Source organism: Tenrec ecaudatus, chromosome 4 (genome assembly GCF_050624435.1).
Source record: "Tenrec ecaudatus isolate mTenEca1 chromosome 4, mTenEca1.hap1, whole genome shotgun sequence".
NCBI lineage: Eukaryota > Metazoa > Chordata > Mammalia > Afrosoricida > Tenrecidae > Tenrec > Tenrec ecaudatus.
The window spans coordinates 12113571-12134959 of NC_134533.1; the positions used below are offsets into that span (position 1 = coordinate 12113571).

A 21389-nucleotide genomic window follows, 5' to 3' on the forward strand; every position below is an offset into this window, starting at 1 on the left:
CTGTCCAAACCAGACAGCATGGCAGCTTGCTGACCCATCCCCTCGTGACTCACTCAGCCACCAACTCCTGCCCCTCTGTCTTCTCCACATCTCTCAAATCTGCCTTACGGCTCCTCTGCTCACTGAGAGGTCGGGTGCTCTCCGCCCAACTGGCCTCCTGCCTGCTCCCGACTTTCACGCACTGTCCACCTTCCGGGATCCATCCCTTTGTCCCACAAGCTGCGAGTGCGGGGATGTCCAGGATTGAAGATGATGGGAAACTTGGCTTCCCTCCAGGCGCAGGAAGAACACCATAGCCAAGCAAGTCATCACAAGCCGCTATGACACGATGCGATGAGGACCTACATCAGCAGATAACCCACTGCTAGCCAGCACTCACTCTTTATGGGAGCCACCAGCCTCACCTCTCCCCCACGGAACGACGGGGTGGGTGTGAACTGCTGAACTTGTGCATAGCAGGCCGACGTTTCACCCACTCGGTCACCAGGCTTTCTGTATCATTATAGGAGGTTAGAGGTTGGGGATCAGACCTTGGGCTGCTAACCACAAGGTCAGTGATTCAAACCCACCAGCTGCTCCAAGGGAGAAAGATGAGGCTGTCTGCTCCGGTAAAGATTTAAGGCTTGGAACTTCAATATCGTTGTGAGGTGCCGCCAAGTCCGTGCTGACTGACAGCAACCCCTATGTACAGCGGCATGAATCACTGCATGGTCTGGCACGTCAAGCTTACAGGTCACTGTGAATTGGAATGGACTCGTGGCAGTGTGTGTGGATCGTTGTGTTTTTGGTAACTAAACATACGAAGCTCTGGTGGCCCGGTGGGTGGCTAACCGAAAAGGCTGGCAGTTCAAACCCATCTAGTCGCTTTGTCGGAGGAAAGGCCGGACCATTTGCTCCTGTAAAGATTGCAGCCTGGGAAATCCCATGAGGCTGTTGGAGTCTGTCACACGGTGAGTTGAACTTTGTCTTGAGAGCCTCCAACAGCAGCAAAGACATATATAAAGAATACTTCAGCAATCAAGGTTATTCACCGAGGTAGTTAGTTTATTGTGCCAACCTGGCCGATAAACACATGCAGGATTAATTGAAGGGTGGAGGGATAAATGGCTCGGTGAGTCTCGCAAGACATCCCTGAGGAGAAGCCGCATGGACCTACCCCCGATGCAGCCCTGGGTGCTGGAGCAGCCGTGTGGAGACCCCTGCCAGCGCTAAGATGCTCACACGTTCACTGACTCGGCTTTCCTCCTGCAGTGGGCACCATAGAGTGTGTTTTGTGAGATGGAGGAGGACTTTGTGGATTGGTGTTGGACATATGGGTTAATGTTGGGCTTGTGGGCTTGGGCAGCACTGGGTTGGGATGCTTTCTTGATGTGCACTTTCCCTTTCTATAAACTCTCGCTTCTACATGACTTTCTGTGGATTTGTTTCTCTGAAGTACCCAGACTAACACATTCACCTTCATCTCTTATACAAACTCAGACCGTGTCAACTCAAACTTGTCATGTACTTAAAAGGGGCAACCCTGAAAAAGCTTTGGGTGTGACATTCTAGGCCTCTGGCTTTCCACGCCCAAGCAGTCAGGTCTGACCACCATCCTCTTGTGGTTTCTGTCACAAGAGAGAGCCTCCGGAGAGCGTTTCTATGGCAGTACCATCAACCTTGACTGTATATTCATATGTGGTTTTGCGAGGTGACGGATTGTTGTTTTTGACTGGAACGTATTTTTAAATACAGTGAGTCATTGCTTCCAACTGTTTAACATCATTTATGGAACCCATTCTCTCTGCCCCCTCCCCTATTTGAAATGAAACTGACATTGAAGTCACATGCCAGGAAACTCAAGCTCACTGCCATGGAGTCGATGCCGACTCATCGTGAGCCCACAGGACAGGGTAGAGCTGCTCCTATGGGTTTCCGAGACGGTTACTCTTTAATGGAGAAGAAAGTTCCGTCTTTCTCCCACAGAGTGGCTGGTGGTTTAGAACTTCTGACTTTGCCACGCTGCCGCCAGGGATCCTTCTGATCACACACCAAGTTCCCAAAAATCTATGGTAGGATACTCCTGTGGCCTTAATGTCACGACTTGACCTCTACTTGGGGTGCTTTGTGATTAGGATGCTTTATCAAGGAGACATCTCTCTTCACAGTCCACCACCTCATCCTCGCAGCAAATGGTGACCAACCGCTCAGCACACTTACCCGTCCAAAGGCAAGTTCAAATCACTGTGTCGAGTTGCAAAACATCTGCGGTTTCATGGACATTGTGTTGAATTGATAGGTTGATTTGGGGGTAATTGGCACCTAAGCCAAGTGGAGGCCACCCATCTGGAAATGAGGTATTTCTTCACTTAGGCAAAGCTGTCTCTTCTGTCCAGCGGTGGATGTTTCTCATTTCCTTCATATACTCCCTGTGAACTTCATTCTTTGTTGTCTGTGTCCACCGCCTTTGGGAGGTGCTGGCTATTGTTATGCTGGAGAATGCTGCATTGGATGGTTTCACTGGACTCTTAAGCTGACAGTGTTTCTGTTGACTCAGCATCAGGTTTCTGAATGATACCAGTGCAGTGTTTCCCTGCTGTCTTAGATGCCTAAGATAGATGCCTGCTGGGAGAACAGAAGTTCCACAAGGGGGTAGCTTTCACAAACAAAAATATATTTTCTCACAGTTTGGGAGGATTAAAGTCCTGATTCAGGGTGCAAGCTCTAACGGCAGGCTTTTTCTCTTGGTTGACTCGAGAGGTGGGTCCTTGCCTCTTCTTGGCTTCTGCTCTGGGGCAATCTTCACTGGGCATGACATCTCTCTTCTCTACATCTCTGCTTGTTTTAATTTCTTTCCTGTCCCAAAAGAGAATGATTCAGAAGATACCCTACATGAATCGTGTTTCGTGTGCACCTAACAAAGACAGCTCATTCCCCAAAGGGATTATAGCCACAGGCAGGGGTTAGGATTTAGAGCGCCTATCTCGAGGGGACATCATTCAACCCGTAACAGCTGGCTAGGAATCCTGTTGTGTCTACATGTCTCCAGATAAAGTTTAGTCCCTTTCTAGGGCACACATTCTTCCTGGCCTCGCCCCGGACTAGCATCCTTCCAGTGTTCCCACCATGTTCTCTCTCCAGAAACAAGCCTTCTTTAGACACTTCGGGGTTCCCTATGAGAGCTCTAAGGAGCTCTAAGGAAACTGTGGATTAAGCATTGGGCTGCTAACCTCAAAGTCGGTGGTTCGAATCCACCCACCAGTTGCTCCTCAGGAGAAAGATGAGGCTGTCTGCTCCTGTTAAGGATATGTTGGATCAACCTTTTATCTTGGGTCAATGAGTCAGCATCACCCTAGCAGTAGTTGGCTGTTTCCCTTGGTTTCGACAGACAGGCGCAGTTCACACCTTCATTTCTTTGCAGGTCTTGTTCCTTCTGCTGGGAATTCCTCCCTCCCCACCTCCTTTTCCTTTACTGCTTTGAGGTGTATCTTATCTATACTTGAGGTGGCTTTTCTCAACGGGCAAGAGTCTTTTGCAGTGACTCTATGCTTTATAAAAACAACAGCTAGGGCTTCATTCTCTGCTGCTCTATGTGTGGGCTCCAGGTTTCTCTGGCTCCTAAAGAGCTACACAGGTCTGGAACATGCCAGTTGTCTGGGAGTTCCTCAGTGAATACCGTAAAAGCCCACCAATGGGATGAGACACGGCCAGAAGTCCATCAGTAACTTTCAACATGAGTGACTTTTAATTTAAGATTGAAAAGTCCAGTTTCCAGCTGCAAATTTGTATCCTGAAAAGGATCTTGACAGCCCCCACCCCCTCATGCACACATCCGAAGGTCCTGGCTGAGAATAGTGGCCTTCAAGGCCAGCAGATGGGAAGGTGGGCGTCCCACCCTAGCGACTTCCAGATCTGCCTCCCACAATCTCACAATCACTCTGTGTCTCCTACATGGCCCTGCCCCTCCACCAGTCGACCCGCCATTACACGGATGTTTTCTCTATTCCAGGTGGCCTGCAACCCACGTGACTGGGGCCCCAAAGAGGCCTTTCTAAAGCAGGGTCCATCGCCCCCGCTCCAGGAATAGTCTCAGGAGCCCTTGTGGGGGATCCCTAAGGGCCCCTCGGTCTCTCCGGGAGCCCCACCCCTCGCCTTTGTTGTCGTAGCGGCAAAGGAGCCATGTTGGCTCTGGCGGGAGAAGGGGGTTGGGCGGGGCAGGGGCAGATGCAAACTTGTGGTGGGCCCACACCCCTCCGTTCGCTCCCCGGGGACTTGGCAGATGGGGAAGTGAGCCCGTAGCAAACCCCGTCTCTGACTCACTCGCGCCCCCCCCCCACCCCCGCTCCCCACCTTCCCAACTTGCAAAACGAGCTCATGACTTTAGAGTGTTGTAACTGCGTGTGCCGTGCGCTGATTTTGAATAGGCTCTGGGCCAAGAACTTGGGGTTCCGTTTTGGGAATCTGAGAATCCCGGGGGCGCTTCCCCGCAGCGCCCGGGCCCAGGCCGCCACTAGAGTCGGTGCCCCGACCTGGGCGACCCGCAGGGGCCCCTACCTTCGCTCACACCCCCCACCCCCGCCCCAAACGGGTCGCAGGGGCACCTAGGGCGTCGTCCCGCGTCCCCAAGAGCGCCCCGGGCCTGCTCCGCTGGCCTCCGCCAACTCGCGCGGCGCCGGGAGCGGGCGCCTCTCCCACGCGCACGCAGGGCGGGGCCCCGGGCTCCCGGAAGGGGCGTGGCCCGCGGCGGGCGGCGGTGATTGGCCGGGGCGGGCCTGACGCGCGCGGCGGCTATAAAAGCCTGCGGGGGTCGCGGTCGGCGCCAGACGTTCTCCTCAGAGCCGCCGCGGTGTCCTGCTTCAACAGTGCTTGAACGGAACCCGGCGCTCGCCAGCCTCCCCCGCCCACCGGCCGCCCAGCACCTCCTCTCCGCCGCACTCTCGACGCCCCCAGGCCTCCACCGCCGCCATGACCGCGTCTCCCTCGCAGGTGCGCCAGAACTACAACCAGGACTCGGAGGCCGCCATCAACCGCCAGATCAACCTGGAGCTCTACGCCTCCTACGTCTACCTGTCCATGGTGAGGCCCGGCCCGGGGCGGGGCGGGGGCGGCGCTCCCCCGCGGGCCGGAACCTGCAGGCCGCTGGAGGCCTCCCAGGACTCGGGCGCAGGAACCCCGCCTCTGAGCGGATCGCCAGGCCGCCTGCGCCCCCGGAGGGCGGGCGCCTCCCCCGCTCCGCCCCCACCCCCAATCCAAGGACTGCGAGGTGGCCGGGCTCGCCCACGTCTGTAATACCAAGTTCGGGAGGTGGCGTTGGGCACGCTCTTGGCTCCCTTGGGGTGGCCCTGGTAGTGGTGGTGGAGAGAGGTCCAACTCCCCGCCTCCCGAGCTCGGGGGAAGGGGCCTGCCCCGTAATGGTGTCTGCGGCCTGGCGCTAAGTGGCTTATCTCCCCCGGGAGGAGGGCCCCGCCCGCGCCCGCGGTGCGCTTATCTGCACACCCCATTTGAACGGGAGCTTGTCTCTCGCACGTTAATCCTATCTGCCATCTTCCACGCACGTCTTTATTAACAGCCTGCCCTCGGGCCTGGGCACCCCCGTGGTTTTCATCGTCTTCGCTGGAAAGTGGCCCGGGAACGGAGCCTTGTGTTGTGGGGAAAGTCCCCCAGCCATTTAGTGGGCAAGGAATCTCCCGCTCTCATCCCCGCCCCAGGGGTGCCCTGCTGGGCGGAGCTTCCCCAGGACCCCACGGTGGGAGGCTCGGTCAGGCCGGCTCCTAACTGCAAAGTCCTCAGCTTTGACCCAGCTGAACCTGAGAAGGGGCCTGACGTCTCAGGAACACCTGAGTAGGCAGCCAGTGTCTTGAGAACTGCAAACCAAATGGTGCCTGGCTGACCACCGCTAATGCGTTGGCATGGCACTGGCCCACATGGTTACCTCGCAAGGGCGGGTTAATTTTGCAGAGAGAAGGGGCAAATTCACAAGTCCCTTGGAGCACCTGTGTGACCCTGAGGAAGGGGGAGGGGCTGGGAGGAGAAGGCGCTGGGTCTCTTCACACTGATCCTCAAGACCCTCTTTGCCCAAGGCAGGGGGTTCCCTGTGTTTTGTAGGTCTGAGAGTAGTAGTTTGGGTATGACTCATGAGCACGCCCTCCCCAGTCTCCCAAAGGCAGGTTAGCCGAGTCCTGCTGGGCTCCTCGGCGGCCTGTCGAAGGTGCCTGGGAGTCCCTCGTTTCAACTGGCCCTGGTTCCACCTGCAGTCTTACTACTTTGACCGGGATGACGTGGCTCTGAAGAACTTTGCCAAATACTTTCTGCACCAGTCTCACGAGGAGAGAGAGCACGCCGAGAAACTGATGAAGCTGCAGAACCAACGAGGGGGCCGGATCTTCCTCCAGGATATCAAGGTGAAGGCCGGCCCCTTGGTGGGGGGGAGGGCAGGCAGACAGGCATCACCTGGCCTTGGCAGTGCTCAGGGTCAGAGATTACACAGCTACCCAATGGGGCCACGCACAGTTTGCTTTCCTGGCTGCCCTTGCAGGTACAAAGTTCGTTAGACTTGGCGGGAGAACGTGGGGGCCTCTGCTGTGGGGAGTGGTAGTGTTTGACATGTGGGGTGTCTGCCATCTTGCCCCAGGGGTTAGTAGGTGTAGTCCGTCAGAGGGCTTGACCTTCCCCCTTCCCTCGTTCAGAAACCAGACCGTGACGACTGGAATAGCGGGCTCAAGGCCATGGAGTGTGCCCTGCACCTGGAAAAGAACGTCAACCAGTCTCTGCTGGATCTGCACCAACTGGCCACGGAAAAGAACGACCCCCATGTGAGTGGCCTGGAAGGAGGGAGGCTGTGGGGTCCATCTGGAGGGCTGGGGAGCTAACCCGGTAGGCGTCTTTCCTCTTCTCTGTCCCAGCTCTGTGACTTCATCGAGACACATTACCTGGATGAGCAGGTGAAATCCATCAAACAGCTGGGCGACTACGTCACCAACCTGCGCAAGATGGGGGCCCCAGATTCCGGCCTGGCCGAGTATCTCTTCGACAAGCATACCCTGGGAGACAGTGATGGAGAGAGCTAAACGGCAGCCCGGCTTTCCCCAAGTCACCAAGGCAGCGCATGCATGTTGGGTAGACCTGTCCCTTTTCTAGAAATTGTACCCAGGCATCCACCTCCATTCTTCCATTTGTACCTTTCCTTCAGATAAAGTCTAAAGTCATTTGATACCCAGCTGTTGTCTCAGAGATCTTGGCGGGGAGGAGCCAGAGAGCCGCCCTGGGCCCAGGCGGTCAAATTTTTTAAGCGCCCCAGTTCCACTGCAAAATCCTACTTAATAAAATGGAGCTTGCGCAGATTCCGTGTTTATTTATAAATTCTTTGGTGTGAGAAAGTGGGCACTGGGTGGGGGGGTGTCAAGACTGAACTGAGGTCCTCTGATTGACGAACACGCAGTCTCCAATTCGGATTCATCCTCCTTGCACAATTGAAGGACAAAAGGCCATTTTGAAGACCAGCAGCCCTGGAGCCTGCTGGGTTTTGCTATCCGTGGAGCTAGCCGTGAGTCAGGCTCTCGGTAGAAACACTGAACAGAGTGGACAGCTGAATGGTTAGGGCTGGATCAGTTGTCCCACAGGTGGAGACTCAGATGAGGAGCAGGCTGGTAAAACCCCGTGGGAAACAGGTTAGGAATGCTGACCATCTCTATCAGAGAAAGCAGACAGTGAGTACAGGGTGCACCTGGACCTGTGCTTTGCGCTAGTCGCAGGAGAGGCAGCAGATCTTCAGAGGCCAAGATAGAAGGTATCTCTACAAACCCGTACGCAGTGGAGCAGCCAGTCAGCTCTTCCCTTGCCATGCGCTATGCGCCCATCTTAAACTAGAAAAAGTCCCAGAGTGTTAGAGAAACCACCTGCCAGTGCCAGAACTGAAACTCCGATGGTGGTCCTGTTCAGTTTCCAGCAAGAGCGCTGCGGCCTCTGACCACAAGAACAGCTGGAGGATCTAGAAGTGGGAAGTCCAGCTTCCGTCCCCTTCATGGTCACTGGGGTGAGGGCTCTTGGAAATGGGTGAAAGTTGGGAGGGCTCAAAATGTTCTGGAAGGAAGACTGGCCCGAGGAGCACATCCAAGGGTAGTTCTCTAGAGCAAGACATCCCCCTTCCTCCCAAGTCCCCAGGGGCCTCATCTCACCAGCCCCCAGCACTGTGTCCCATGGCAAGGCCTGCTGCCCTTTCCAAAACGACTCAGTATTAACACTGGGTGTTCATGAAGTTCCGCTGGTCTCTAGCTGAACCAGGGCAGGGAGTCAAAGCTGGGCTACAACTGGAAACCCCCAGTTCTCTCCCAGCATTTTCAGGTAGTCAGCCCTATGAAAAGTGAGCTGGGCCCAATGGAATTCTAGTTCACCAGCCAAGCGGGACTTTGGGCATTTGTGACACGGCCACCTTGGGGCAGTGGTTACCTGCTGACTGCCAACCACAAGGTCACACCAGCTGCTCCAAGGGAAGAAGACCAGGCTTTCTGCTCCTGTAGAGCTAGTCTCGGAAACCCAGAGGGGCAGTCCTGCCCGTCCTATCGGGTTGCTGAGAGCCAGATTTGACAGGGTTCCTGATCATTGCTGCCACTTCCGTTCCCGTTCCCTGCCTGGTCCCAAAGTGGTCTTTCTCCCCAGCTTCTTGGTCAAATGAACAAAGGCCCCCAAGGCATCGCTAGAACCCACTCTTGCCCCTCAGGGGCAGGTGGGTGTAATAAGTCCTGCTATTCTGTGTGGGAACTGGGGGAGGGCGGCAACCCCGGAACAGACCTGCTCTCCAAGTCCCAGTAGGTCTCCCCGTGGTCCCGGCCCGGCATGCTGCTGACATGGTATTCAGAGGACTCCAGCATGTCTGGCAGGGTAAACTCCACAGTTTTCCTCCGCCCAGAGTCCAGTTCTGGGTGCTGCTTCCCCGCTGCGGCCTGCTCGGGGAGCGTTTCCGAGCTGCTATTGGACCCCTGGCTTGCAGCGCCCAGGTTCTGGCCCTGGCTTGCAGCGCCTAGGTCAGTGAGGCTGCCGAGCTTTGGTGTTGGTGTCGGTGCTGGTGGGAAGACCATGGGGGTGTGGTTAAGGGGTGTCTCGGGGGCACTGTGGTATCCGGACTTTTCATACACTAGGCTGGGCCGGGAGGGCTCCATCCTCATTCTCCAGGCCTTGCCATCCTCCGGGTCCCTGTAGGACCGCTGGCCTCCTAGGTACATGGGACCCCCCTTGGGGTCCTTGGACTTGGGCTTCACATTGCCCTTCTTGTGGGGGAAGGACTCCTTCCCGTGATGCGTGAGCAGTCGCGTCTTCGAGTTTGTCCTGTGGGGGTGTTCGTGGGACTGCAGCCCCAGGAAGCGGCCAATGATGCCCGGGTGCCCGCTGCTCTCTTCATCATCCTCACTCTTACTTGGCTGGAATTCCATGTCTTCTTTATCCATGCTGGGGAGAAGAGGGAGAGCCAGGGCTCACTGCCAGCCAAAGGAACCAGGCCTGACCTCCCTCTTCCGCCCCTTCCCTCCTCCCTCCTCTGGCCACCGCCCAGGCCCCACACAGCCTTCCTCCTTCCCGCTCTCCCTTGGGATCCACCAGTCCTCCTCAAGGCACAGCTCCCCACTGCCAAGCCCCCTCCTGGCCATGATTTCATCCAAAGCTAGACACCAGCAGGCTTCCTCTTCCTCACCGGTAACTTCCCGAGTGGGCTCGGTGAGGGGCCGAGAGTCTGAGCAGGCAGGGCCAGAGAGCGAGGTTGGCCCAGCCAGAGAGCGAGGTTGGCAAAGAAGGAAGGTGGCTGCCTGGCAGCAAGCTTTGGGGAACCGAAGGCTTTTTACTCTGCGTGAGGAAGCACCTTGTCCCAGAGCATGACCTGCCTGCCCACCCCTATCCAAATGCTCCATCCTCAAACTTTTTAAACAGGGGGCCAGTTCACTGTCCCTCAGACCCGTTGGAGGGCCGGACTATAGTTTTTTTTAAAATACTGTGAACAAATTCCTATGCACACTGCACATATCTTATTTTGAAGTGAAAAAACACGGGGCAAAAACACCCGGCAGGCCAGGTAAATGTCCTCAGCTGGCCGCATGTGGCCCGCGGGCCACAGTTTGAGGACCCCTGCTCAAAGCTAATGGTGCTCTCCACTCAGTGTGATCCCTTGCTCCAGCGTTCATTCCAATGCATTGAAGCCTATGCATGACCACACTGCCCAAGGACGGGGAAAGTGCCCTGCAGCGCCAGATCAGCACACGCAGAACAATCCATCTTGGAGAAGTACAGCCAGCATGCTACAGCTTTGGCACCAGGAGAGACCAGGAGCCCCGGTGGTGGTGTGGTTGCATCCCCACGGTTGGCAGTTCAAAACCACCAGCAGCTCCCACGGGAAAAAGACTGGGCCTTCTGTTCTCGGAAACACACGGGGGCCATGATGAGTCAGCACTGACTCGATGGCAGTGAGTTTGGGTTTGTTGGCTGTTTGCTTTCAGGAGGGACTGGTCCCCGCAGGAGGACGCTGTGCGCGGTAAAGCAGAGGGGCTGAGCAACAAAAAGAAACGCAGTGGCTGCAGTCGCGGGCTCAAAACACAGCCATGATAGTGATTGAGCATGACGCGGGCTGGGCAGCGTTTCGTTCTGCTGTACAGAGGACGGCTTCCAGCCACCGTGCCCATCCACCTTGTTGAGGGTCTTCCTCTTGGCTGGTGCCCCTCTACTTCCCCAGGCAGGATGGCCTTTTCCAAGGTCCCATCTGTGGGATGCAAAAGGTTTTTTCCCCAGGTTGTACTCCAAATCGATGCCAAAACTAGGATGCTGCTAGCTAGCTCGTGGGGGGTGGTCAGCTACCCTGACGCTTTCTCCCTGAGGGCATCAGCCATTTAGAGCAATCAGACCCTACTATCTGTCCCACTAAGTGGGGCCCATTCCCTGCTGATAAGGACAGTGATTGTTCCCCTGAAGAAGACTTGCCCAGAGACAAGGTCAAGCCCACTCAAGGACGACTAAGGTTAGGCTGTCATCTTGAATCTAGGATCCGCTCACCTTGTCACACATGTACCCCTAGTCCCTCCCCTTCCTATTGCATGTACACCCCTTAGATCAGTGGTTCTCAACCTTCCTGATGTCGCCACACTTTGTTGTGGTGACCCCCTGTGGTAGCTATATAATCCTTTGTCAATCTGAGGAGTAAGAGGGAAGGGGTGGAGTCTAGCTTGTCAATCAGATCGTAGCCAATGAAGCCTCTGTGTGGGCATGGCCTTCTCCTGAGAATTCTGGGAAACCCGGTACTTCCTCCTTGGAGGTGGGAGACTCTCTGCTCACACCCTGGGAGACATAGCAGCTGACAAGACACATTGGACCCACCCTGATGCAGAGACCCCTGCCAGCACTGAGATGTTTCCAGTGACACTGGATCCAAAGACTTTCAACCCATTGTGATCTTTTACATTCGGCATCATTGCATGTGTTTCGTGAGTCTGAAGAGGATTTTATAGACTGGCAGCGGACGTATAGGCTAATATTAGACTTAAGGACTTGATCTGGACTGGCCTGGGATATTTTCTCAATGTTCAACTGTTCCTGTATATAAATCTTTCTTATACACATATATGTATCCATGGATTTGTTTCTCTAATCTACCCAGACTAACACCCCCCCAACCATAAAATTATTTTCATTGATATTTCATAACTGTAATTTTGCTACTGTTATGAATCGGACAATCCCTGTGAAAGGGACGTTCAACCCCCCAAAGGGGTCGAGACCCACAGGTTGAGAACCGCTTCCTTAGCTCATTCCCCCCCCCACCCCCATACCCACCCCACCCCCCATTGCTTGTATTGCCTATGGTAATACCCATTCCTGTTACACATGTGGTTACCTGTAATTAGGGGGACTTACACGCCCCCTAAGTATATAAAAGTCTTGGTTAAAAATATATGATCCTCCCTCTCTCTGTGCAGCCCTGGTTTCTGAGATCATGGCTGTCCAAAGGTGAGCATTCAACCATAGAATGTGTCTGACTCCTTTATTTTATCTTCTCTCCTATCTCTCCTATTCTCTATGACTTCACTATGCTCTTTATATATTACAGCCACACGCTTTCGCCTATGAAGCCCTCAGATGTCAGAGGTTGGTTTACCCTGGATACCCAGTGTTGCCGATAATGTGTCTGAAGTCTGTGAGACAAAGTCCCAGCATCCTCACTTGGTTTGTCCTGGCAATCCAGGGTATTTTCAATAGTCTTTACCGAAACCACAATTCAAATGCATCACCTAGGGCCTGCAATCACCGATACACCCCTGACCACTGGCTGTCCTAGCCCAGGGTCGGCAGACCGCGGTTCTCCAGCCCCGTGTGCCTCTCTGAAGTAAAACTGAAAACATTTTAAGGGTGTTATTCAGATCGGGACGATTTCACTTGTTTATGAAAATATCTTAGTACTTTTCAAGTTGTTGTGAGGGATAGGATTGGCTCTTCCATTCAGATGCCTGCCAACACCTGTCCTGGAGCAAGAACCTTCCCTCTTTGGGCCTCGGTTTCCAACTTTGGAAAGGGAGGTTTAAAGTGGGGTCCCTCAAAGGCCTTCCCACAAACACAGGGGCGTACCAGTTAGAGTTCTCAGCTGCTACTGAAAACTTGGCAGCTTGAACCCAATAGCCACTCTGTGTGAGCAAGGAGGTGGCAGTTAATTCCTCATTTGGGTGTGTGTGTGTGTGCGTGTGTGTGCGCACGTGCTACACGGGTTAGGCAGTAAGGCAGGTGGAACGAGACATAGCTAGCTCACGTGTACCTCTGGTTAGCTATATGATGTTGGGCTGGCAACTTCCTTAACCTTTCAGAAACCTCTCTGCAAACCAAGCAGGGTGATTGGGAAGGGGAAAGAGTTCCTGGCTCAAAAGGGCTCAGGCCAGCGCCCGGCCCCTCTCAGGCACAAGCTGAAGAATATTCTTGCGGGCTGGCCTGAGTCTTGAGACAGAGCCCTGCCCTAGACACCTTTTCCACCTGCCCCAGAGGCCCCACAGCTCTGCCCACCTGATATTGTAGGTGGAGCCAAAGAAGGACGGTCGTCGGGACTGGGCGGAAGCGGCTGTGTAGGGGGGGTGTGGATCCCGCTCATTCCAGTATATGTCCCGCTCCAGTGGCGGCAGGTTCTGATGCATCTCATCCACCGCCAACAGGGACACCTGGTCACCAGGCACAGAAGCAGAAGTTCAACTGAGACCCGAGCCTGGTCGAAGACACTGGGCCTCGCTTTCTCTGGCCATGAGATGGGCAGGCGGATGCTCACCTGCAGCCCCCAAAGATGGGGTGAGGATCATGTGAGTGGAAGGTCGGCGGGGGCAGGGGAGGCAAACGGGTTCATTGTGTGGAGTCCCCTCCCGAGGTCCATTCTGGGGATGAGTCCAAGACACGCCTTCCTTCCCCCACCCACCCTCATACCTGAAAGCTCCTGTCAACAATCCAATTGGTCTCAAAGTCATCGTCATCTTCGCCAAATGGATTGATGAGCTGCTCAGCCACCTTGGGTGGAGGGGTGTGTGGAGGGGAGACAGGCGGGGCTCTGAAAATACTAGGCAGGACTCCCTGGGGTCCCGTCTGTACCCCCAATTCAGACCCTTTCCATTTCCATATCCTGTCTCCAGAAGGTCCATCATGCCTGGCCATTTCAAAGCCACAGTGTAAGAGTACTGGACACAGACATGGGGTGCACACACTCACCTGGCCTTTTCCTTAGCCAGTCTCTCTGTCCCCAGAACTGTCCCTGAGTTCATCTTGAGCCACCCCTTTTAGGTCCCCTTGCTGCACCTCACCAGGCACCTCACACTCTTATTGACGGATTGATTCTCTCACTCATATACTCAAACTTTTATTTATACATTGCCTTCTAAGGAGCGTAAGGCTAAGGCCTGCCTGGGGTTCAGGGAGGTCCAGGCAGGAAACTTCCTCTGCACTAATCTCTGACAGGTGACAAATCCCTGCAGAGGGGCCAAGGGGCCAAGAGACACCTTGCAGGTCACGGGGGTGGGGGTGAAGGGGGGGACCACTAAAGAGTATCAAGCAGCAAGGGGCAGGATCTGGTTTGACCGGCAAAGAAAACCAAGATCACTGGGGCAGGGAGCTGTGTGGGTGGGATGCAGACAGGAGGGAGGGAGAGATGGCAACACCCCCGCCCCCCCCCCCACCACCTTCCCAAACAATAGCAGATGAGCAGAAAGAGGAGAGGAGGGGAGGGATAGAGTGAAGACACGCAGAGAGGACCATTGCTCAGTAGGCCAGGGAAGGTACTAGATGTGAATGGGAGTGGACCACCTCCCCAACACATCCCTTGAGTGAGACAAAGGGGTGCCGGCTTCCAGAGGGGACGTCAGCTAACCTCAGGGCTTGACTTATCAGAGAAACACACCTGCTGCCAGTCCATTCTGGCTCAGGGCCAGCCCCCACGTTAGAGGTACACTGCTCCTTCTAGTTTGGGAGGCTATACAGAAGCCCATCACCAGGCCTTTCTTTTGTGGCGCCCTTGCGTGGGTTCCATCTGCCAACCTCTCAGAAAAACCCCAGCCCCCACCCCTACTTCCTTATGAAGCTGTTGTTTGTCACTTGCTGTTTGGTTGATACTGGCTTGTGGCAACCCCACATGGGCAGGCATTCAAGGCTGTGACCCTTGGGCAGCGGAGGGCCAGGCCTGTCTTTCGGGGTGCCTCTGGATAGGTTTGAACTGGGCGCCTCATCATCGAGCGCTTCATTGGCTGTGCCACCCAGCAATTCCCTTGACTAAATAAAACCTCCTGCCTGCAAGTCCATTTTCACTCACACCAACATCCTCTAGTCTCTGAGGCAGCAAACCTTCATGGGGGTAGACAGCCTCATCTTTCTCCTGCAGGGCTGCTGGTGGGTTTGAACCACTGACCTTGTAGGTAGCCATCTAAGGCTTACTTGACAGCAATATGAGGCTCCTTCTCCCTTTGCTGAAGAGAGGGGACCGAGAGGGGCCCACTGGGGCTGATGAGGAGATGCCCACCAGCAGGGCCTGCCTCTGTCTCAGCCCAGGCCTTTCACTCATTCAGGACAAATTCATGAAGAACGCTCTCTTGAGGGGCCACCAAATGGTCTGACTGGGAGAGGGTTTCCTACGTTTCCAGCCTGGGGCAGAGGCAGGGCTAAGGCTGGGGATCAGCCACCGCCTCAAGCAAGGGCCCCACTCCTCCATGAGTCTCCGTTTCTTCGTATTGGAAAACAAGGGAAGAAAGTCTAGACTAAACAGTGACACCCTTCCAGGGTCCAGCCCCTTCCCTCCACATCTCAGACCCTGTCTTTTGTGGCTGCTGTTGGAACAGAACAAGGGAACGGTTTAAAATGAGGAAAACTGTGTGTCCGGGCTGTGTCTCACCATAGTTATTCAATCTGTAGGCTGAGCAAATCATCAGAGAAGCTGGATTATATGAAAAAGAATGTGTCATCACGACTAGAGGCTCATTATCAAGTAGCGATATGCAGATGTCACGGCGGCGTTGGTTGCTGAAAGTGAGGACCTGAGGCGCTGGCTGATGAAGGTCAAGGATTGCAGCCTTCAGGAGGGCTTACAACTCAATGTAAAGAAGACCACAATCAAGAGATCTTGGAAGCAGCAGTCGAGAGATAAAAGGATGCATTGCTTTGGGTCAATCAGCTGCACGTGACCTCATTTAAGTACTGAAGGGCAAGACTATTGCCTTGAGGACTAAGGTGGGCCTGCCTCAAGCCATGGTATTTCCAATCGCCTCACATGCATGTGAAAGTTGGACATCGACTAAGGAAAACGGAAGAACCATCCATGCACCTGAATGCTGGCAATGGCAAAGAATGTTCAAAGGAACGTGGACTGACGACAGAAAAACCAAATCTGTCTGGGCAGAAGTACAGCCCGAAGGAACCTGAGAAACGAGGATGGCGAGAGCTTGTCTCGCATACTCTGGGCATACTGAGACCAGTCCCTGGAGAAACACCATCGTGCTCGCTAACGTAGAGGGACAGTGAAAAAGAAAACCTTCAACAAGCTCGATGGACACAGTGGCTTCAACATCAGAGCAACTGTGAGGACGGCCCAGGACCGGATCACTATCAGTCAGAACCGACTCGATGGCCCCTAACATTCCTGGCTGTCAGCGTTGTTCTAGTAGCACCGTAGAGGAAGCATCTGACTCTGAACTGCAAGGTCATGAGTTCAACCCCAAGAGACCCTTCTCTGGGGCAAAAGGAGACAGTCTGCTTCCTTAAAGATGAACCCTACCAGAAACCCGGTGACATAGTTCTAGTCTGTCCTAAGGGTCACAGACTACTCAACGGCAGTAGGTTTTTTTCTGGCCGTCCATCCTCCACCCCCACTCCTCTCACCCCTGGGCAGCTGCTGGCCTGGCCCCCTCTGGCCTTACCCACAGCCCAACCCAGGCCAGCCCCTGCCCAGGAGCCTCACCTTCAGCCAGCCTGCATAGAAGAAGAACTGTAGGAATGTGAAAACAGGAACAAAGAGGTCCAGCTCATGGCCAGGGTAGGCCTTGGTTGGGTCTAGAAACTGACGCCCGATCAGGCAGGCCACAAGGAAGCTGTATACGGCCACGGTCACCACCTGACAGGAAGAAGAGGCAGGGGCAGCGTGCATGGTGGACGCTGATGTCAGAATCCCTCCCTGGCCAGAAATCACAGCCTTGGGCTCCCTCTCACACTCAGGGGACCTTGGCTCTCTGTCAACTCCTCCATAAAATGGGGGTTCATCAGGCCATCTCTGTGGGGCTGGACCCAGCAGAAGTCTGACAATGGAGAACCTGGTCCTGCCCAACGCCTTCCCGGTGCCCTGCTGAGCTGCCTGGGAGCCAGCCTTGTCTGTCCTGGCAGACTGCTCCCTGAGTCACGAGTCTCGGTGCCCCGAAGGGACATCTCCCTGGATACATCCTCACCTGCGTGTAGACCAATGGGACACTGATCCAGTCATAGGCATAGAGTTGTGTACACTGTGAGCGTAAGAGGTTCATCTCCTATGGAGACAGAAGGGAGGGCTCACCTCAGACCACCACCTGCCCTCCCAACCTCTGCGCTGGCTCTTCCCAGGCGCCAGGGCCCGGTGCTCACCGCCCTGCCAGCCTGTGTGGCCCATGGCAGCTCCCTTAACCTCTCTGTACCCCCAAAAGGAACCAGTATCTCAGGGGCCCACGCAGAGCAGGGACAGGAGGGAATTTTGCGTGCAAGCACGGGAAATTCCGTTGAGAAAGACCCTACCACCCCTGGCAGGCTCTGGGAAGATCCTCGGGCCATCCTTCCCTCCCCGCCAACAGTCCCCTGTAGGTTGGGGTGGAGTAGTGAGGGGCTCACATTCAGCAAGTTCTGGAGCAGCACCGAGTCCCGGATGCGACCACCTCTCCAGGCCTTGACGGACAGGTTAGCGAACCACACCCAGGGCACCCAGAACTTGTTGTGCTCCCCTTCCAGGCTTTCTAAGAGCTGGTGTTCCGCGGGTGTCATAAAGCCTGCAGGGTGTGGCCAGGAGGGTGGTGGGGTGCGGGCACTGGGGAGTCCACTGGGACCTCCAGTCCCTCAGTCATCTTTTTTTCAGCACACAGTCTGCCAGCTGGGGCAGACGGAGTACTGGGAGAGGTCTGCATAATTTGGGGGGCAGCTCAGACTGAGGAGCTCTGGTGGTGTAGTGGTTACACTTTGGGCTGCTAACCACAGGGTCAGGTGTTTGCAACCATCGGCTACTCCGTAGGAGAAAGGCGAGGCTGTCTGCTTCTGTAAAGGGTACAATCTTTACACAAACTCACAGGGGCAGTTCTACCCTGGCCCATCGCCATGGGGTCGCTATGAGTCAGAATCAGCCGGCTGGCAGGGTTGTTTATCTTGTATTTTTTGAGGTCAGGCAGAGCTCAGGGTGAAGAAACCAGAGGTGGCAGATGGCCAGGCTGGAAACAGGGGGTGGGAAGCGGGGGAAGGGCCACCTCTGCAGGCCCCGCTACTCCCCTTAGCCTTTAAGGGGCCAGGTCCGGGCCTCAAACACCAACCCCTCCGAGGGTGGGAGCCTGGTCCCGCCCCCTTCCGGACACCTGACTCGGCTTCGCCCAATCCGGCTCCCAGGGCTCGGCCCCACCCGGGCCCCACCCACCTCCGAGCGGTCCTCGCCCCGCCCCTCCCGCCGCGCCGCCCACCTGCTTGCACCAGGTGCCGAGTGCTGGGGAAGCGCTTGTAGACGGCGGCGCTGACGCTGCGCAGGATGAGCACGCCGCCCAGGTTGGCGTAGCGGATGAGCGTGCGCCGCAGCAGCCGCCCGTCCTCGTCCTTACCCTCGACCACGCTGGACACCAGGTTCATGAGCCGGTCGGGCCACGGCAGGCTCTCGTACTGGTTCCACCAGCGAGTCACCACCAGCGTCACGTAGAAGCCTGGGCAGGAGGGACCGGGGGCGAGGCTGCCGCCAGAACCCAGCGTCCCCAGAGGCGCCTCGTTTTCCCGAGCTTCCTACAGGGAGCGGGCCCAGCCCCAACCCTGGAAGGCTGGAGACGCCATCATCTCTAAGCTTCTCTTGCCCAGGCCGTCCTGCCTCCCCTCCTGCTCAGAGACCATAGTAACCCCCTCCTGGGACCACTCGCAGAAAAGAGGTCTGCAGTGCCAATGGCGGGAAGTCCTTCTTGGTGTCTAACTTCAGTCCCTCTAGCTGCAGTCTCCATGGTTTTCTGAATTGGCCTTCACCCCCTAGTTCCTGGTGACCCACCGAAGACCTCGCCAGAGACCTTGAGACCGGGAAGGCGCAGAGGCATCAGGAGAGAGACGGGCTGGGGAATGGGGGGGCTTGCACGAAGACTAAAGACAAGGGAGCCAGAGGTGCCACCACAAAAAGGAGAGGGACAACAGGGGAGATATCAGCGGCTCTTCATCTTGAAATCGACATGGAAAAGGGGAGCTCACCCAGCACAAAGGATATGGGGATGAGTTGGATGGCGCCCTCGCAGTACAGAACCATCTTCTCAAACAGCAGCTGCTGTTCGTTTGTGAGGGCCAGCCTGGGAGGCAGGTAGAGACAGGTGCGTGTTCACTGTGAGGGGCTGCTTGGGGCTGTTCCTGACCAACTAGCTGAGGGTCCCAGGTAGGCTGCCTCTGCTGCCTGGAATCCTCCCGGCTCTCCCACTGCCACCGCCTGAGCTGGGTCCCCTCTCTGGCAACCAGAAGCCCAGAGGGACTCCCTGCTGGTCTGCACTGGAAGAGGCCCCCTGTATTGGCTTCCTGTGAGGGCATTCCTAGAGCTGACCACTAGGAGAGGCATAGAAAGGAAGGTCCATGGGAAGGAGACGCCCCTGACCATGCTGACCGACGGCAACTCCAGGGCGTTCCAGAGGAAAACTGCCCCATAGGGCCCTCTTGGCAGTAATCTTGTATTTGGGGGTGTGGTATTTAGCTTTTGACTTTTTTTTTAAGCAGTGATCCTTAGGGAGGCAGATCACCAGGCCTTTCTGTGTGGGTTTGAACCTCCAGCCTTTACGCTAGTAGATTGAGTACAGCTCATTGATACCATGAGGCAGTGTTGACTCAACATGGTAGAGGGGAAGGAGGCCTTGTGGTTTTTGTTTAACCATTTTGAATGATCTGAGGGACAGAGGAGCTTGGTGGAGTAGTGGATCATGCATTGGGCTGCTAACCTCAAGATGGGCTGTTTGAAACTGCCAGCCACCCCCAGAAAGAAAGAAGAGGCCTTTTATACAATCTCAAAAACCCACTGGGTTTGACTCTGTTTGACTGGGTCGCTCTGAGTCAGAATCGACTCGATGGCAATGAGTTTGGGTGGTTTTTATTGGGGGTGGGGGTGGGGAGGGAGAGACAATGGTTTAAAAGAAAATTAAAGCCTGGCGTTTGATCTTTAATAAATGTAAGGTGTGTGTCTGGGCGCCTCCCTGAGGCCATGTGGGGGATTCCCAGGGAACAGCTAAGGCCTGGGCCTGACGCTCTCCCAGCCTGGGTTGAGATTCCTTCTTCAGTAGGACTCCTCGTCCACAGTCCCCTCCAAGCTGGCCAGCTAGGGGCTCAGCTTAGACCTCTGGTGCATGGGTCCTCAGGCTGCCTGGGAGGCCCCTGCTGGGAGCTAGTGCCCCTCTCCCTGCCTGTCCCGTCCTCCCCCCACCCCCAGCACCTGTAGATGAGGCGAATAGAGTAGTAGCTAAGCAGGAAGATGATGAACTCGCCGTAGAGCAGCTTGTAGATGCTGCCCCGCCAGCATAGCAGCAGTCGGGAGAAGGAGCCCAAGTGGGCATTCGCGACTTTGCTTGTATAAGTGACAGTCATAGCCAGGATCTGGGCTGCCAGCAGGTGGGCCTGGGGGACAGACATACAAGGATGATGATGAAGGGCTGGGAGGGGCCTTGATCAGAGGCAGTCTGTGACCATGGCCAGGCCCTTTCCTGCTCTGGGCTTTGTCTCCCCTGCCTGGACCCTGGGAATGGGCTGCGGTGGTCATGAAGACCATCCCGCTCTGACCACCTGTGGGAGGTGGCCACCCAGGGAGAGGCTACCCACAGCCTTGGCCAGGAGTATTTAGCTACCAGTTGTTAATGAGTTGATATCACTCATGGGTGTCAGAGAGTAGAAATGCGTTCCACAATTTTTGTCCAATTAGGTGGCCAGATCTTTCTCCCTGGGCACCACAGGGTGGACTCAAACCTCCATCCTTAGGGCTGGCGGTCAAGGCATTAATGGGCTGCCCCCCACATGGGGTGGAACAATCCAAAGGAGAAGGAGGCATCAGGATTGAAGGAAGGCTTATTAACAGCCTACGACAGGCAAATGACTCGACCTTGCTCGCTGAAAGTGAGGAGGACTTGGTGCCCTTGCTGATGAACATCAAGGATGGCAGCCTTCAGTGTGGATCATAGCTCAATAAAGAAACCCCCAACCCTCACAACCAGACCAAGAGGTAACGTCCTGATAAAGGAGAAGAGGTTGAGGTTGACAAGGCTTGTGTCTTCGCGGAAGTAGCAGTCAAGAGATCCTGACGCATTAGGTAAAACTGCCTAAGATCTCGTTCAAGTGTTGAAAAGCAAGGATGTCACTTTGAGGACTGAGGCACGCCTGATCCGAGCCACGTTATTTCCAGTTGCCTCATACGCATGTCAAAGTTGGACGATGAATAAACACCAAAGAAGAATCAATGCATTTGACTGCCACGTACCATGGACTGCCTATAGAACAAACAAGCCCGCCCTGGAGGAACATGCCAGAATGCTGCATAGAGGCTGAGCTGGCAAGACGGCCTCTTGTGCACTTTGGACAGGTGATCAGGGGAGGCCAGAGAAGGGCAGCCTGCTTGGTAACGTGCTCGGGCAGCGGAGAGAGGAGTATCCTCGACAAGGTGGATGGGTGTGGCGACAGCGTTGGGCTCACACGTGACGACGGTTGTGCGAACGGCGTAG

At 55.4% G+C, this 21389-nt stretch overlaps 2 protein-coding genes across 2 annotated transcripts; one reads left to right on the top strand and one right to left on the bottom strand.

Annotated features, from left to right (window-relative positions):
- The first annotated feature begins 4794 nt into the window (after positions 1-4794).
- On the top strand, positions 4795-7341 carry FTH1 (ferritin heavy chain 1). The gene is made up of 4 exons (XM_075545625.1): positions 4795-5055; positions 6234-6380; positions 6666-6791; positions 6882-7341. The coding sequence occupies exons 1-4, from the start codon at positions 4945-4947 to the stop codon at positions 7044-7046; spliced, it is 549 nt and encodes a 182-aa protein (XP_075401740.1). The 5' UTR covers positions 4795-4944; the 3' UTR covers positions 7047-7341.
- A 1379-nt stretch (positions 7342-8720) lies between these two features.
- Positions 8721-20265, bottom strand: BEST1 (bestrophin 1). The gene is made up of 9 exons (XM_075547554.1): positions 20114-20265; positions 18898-18992; positions 18141-18374; positions 17311-17465; positions 16899-16976; positions 16418-16570; positions 13408-13488; positions 13000-13151; positions 8721-9420 (listed from the first exon to the last, which is right to left on the bottom strand). Exons 1-9 carry the CDS (start codon positions 20263-20265, stop codon positions 8721-8723), a joined length of 1800 nt encoding a protein of 599 aa, XP_075403669.1.
- Positions 20266-21389: the final 1124 nt, after the last annotated feature.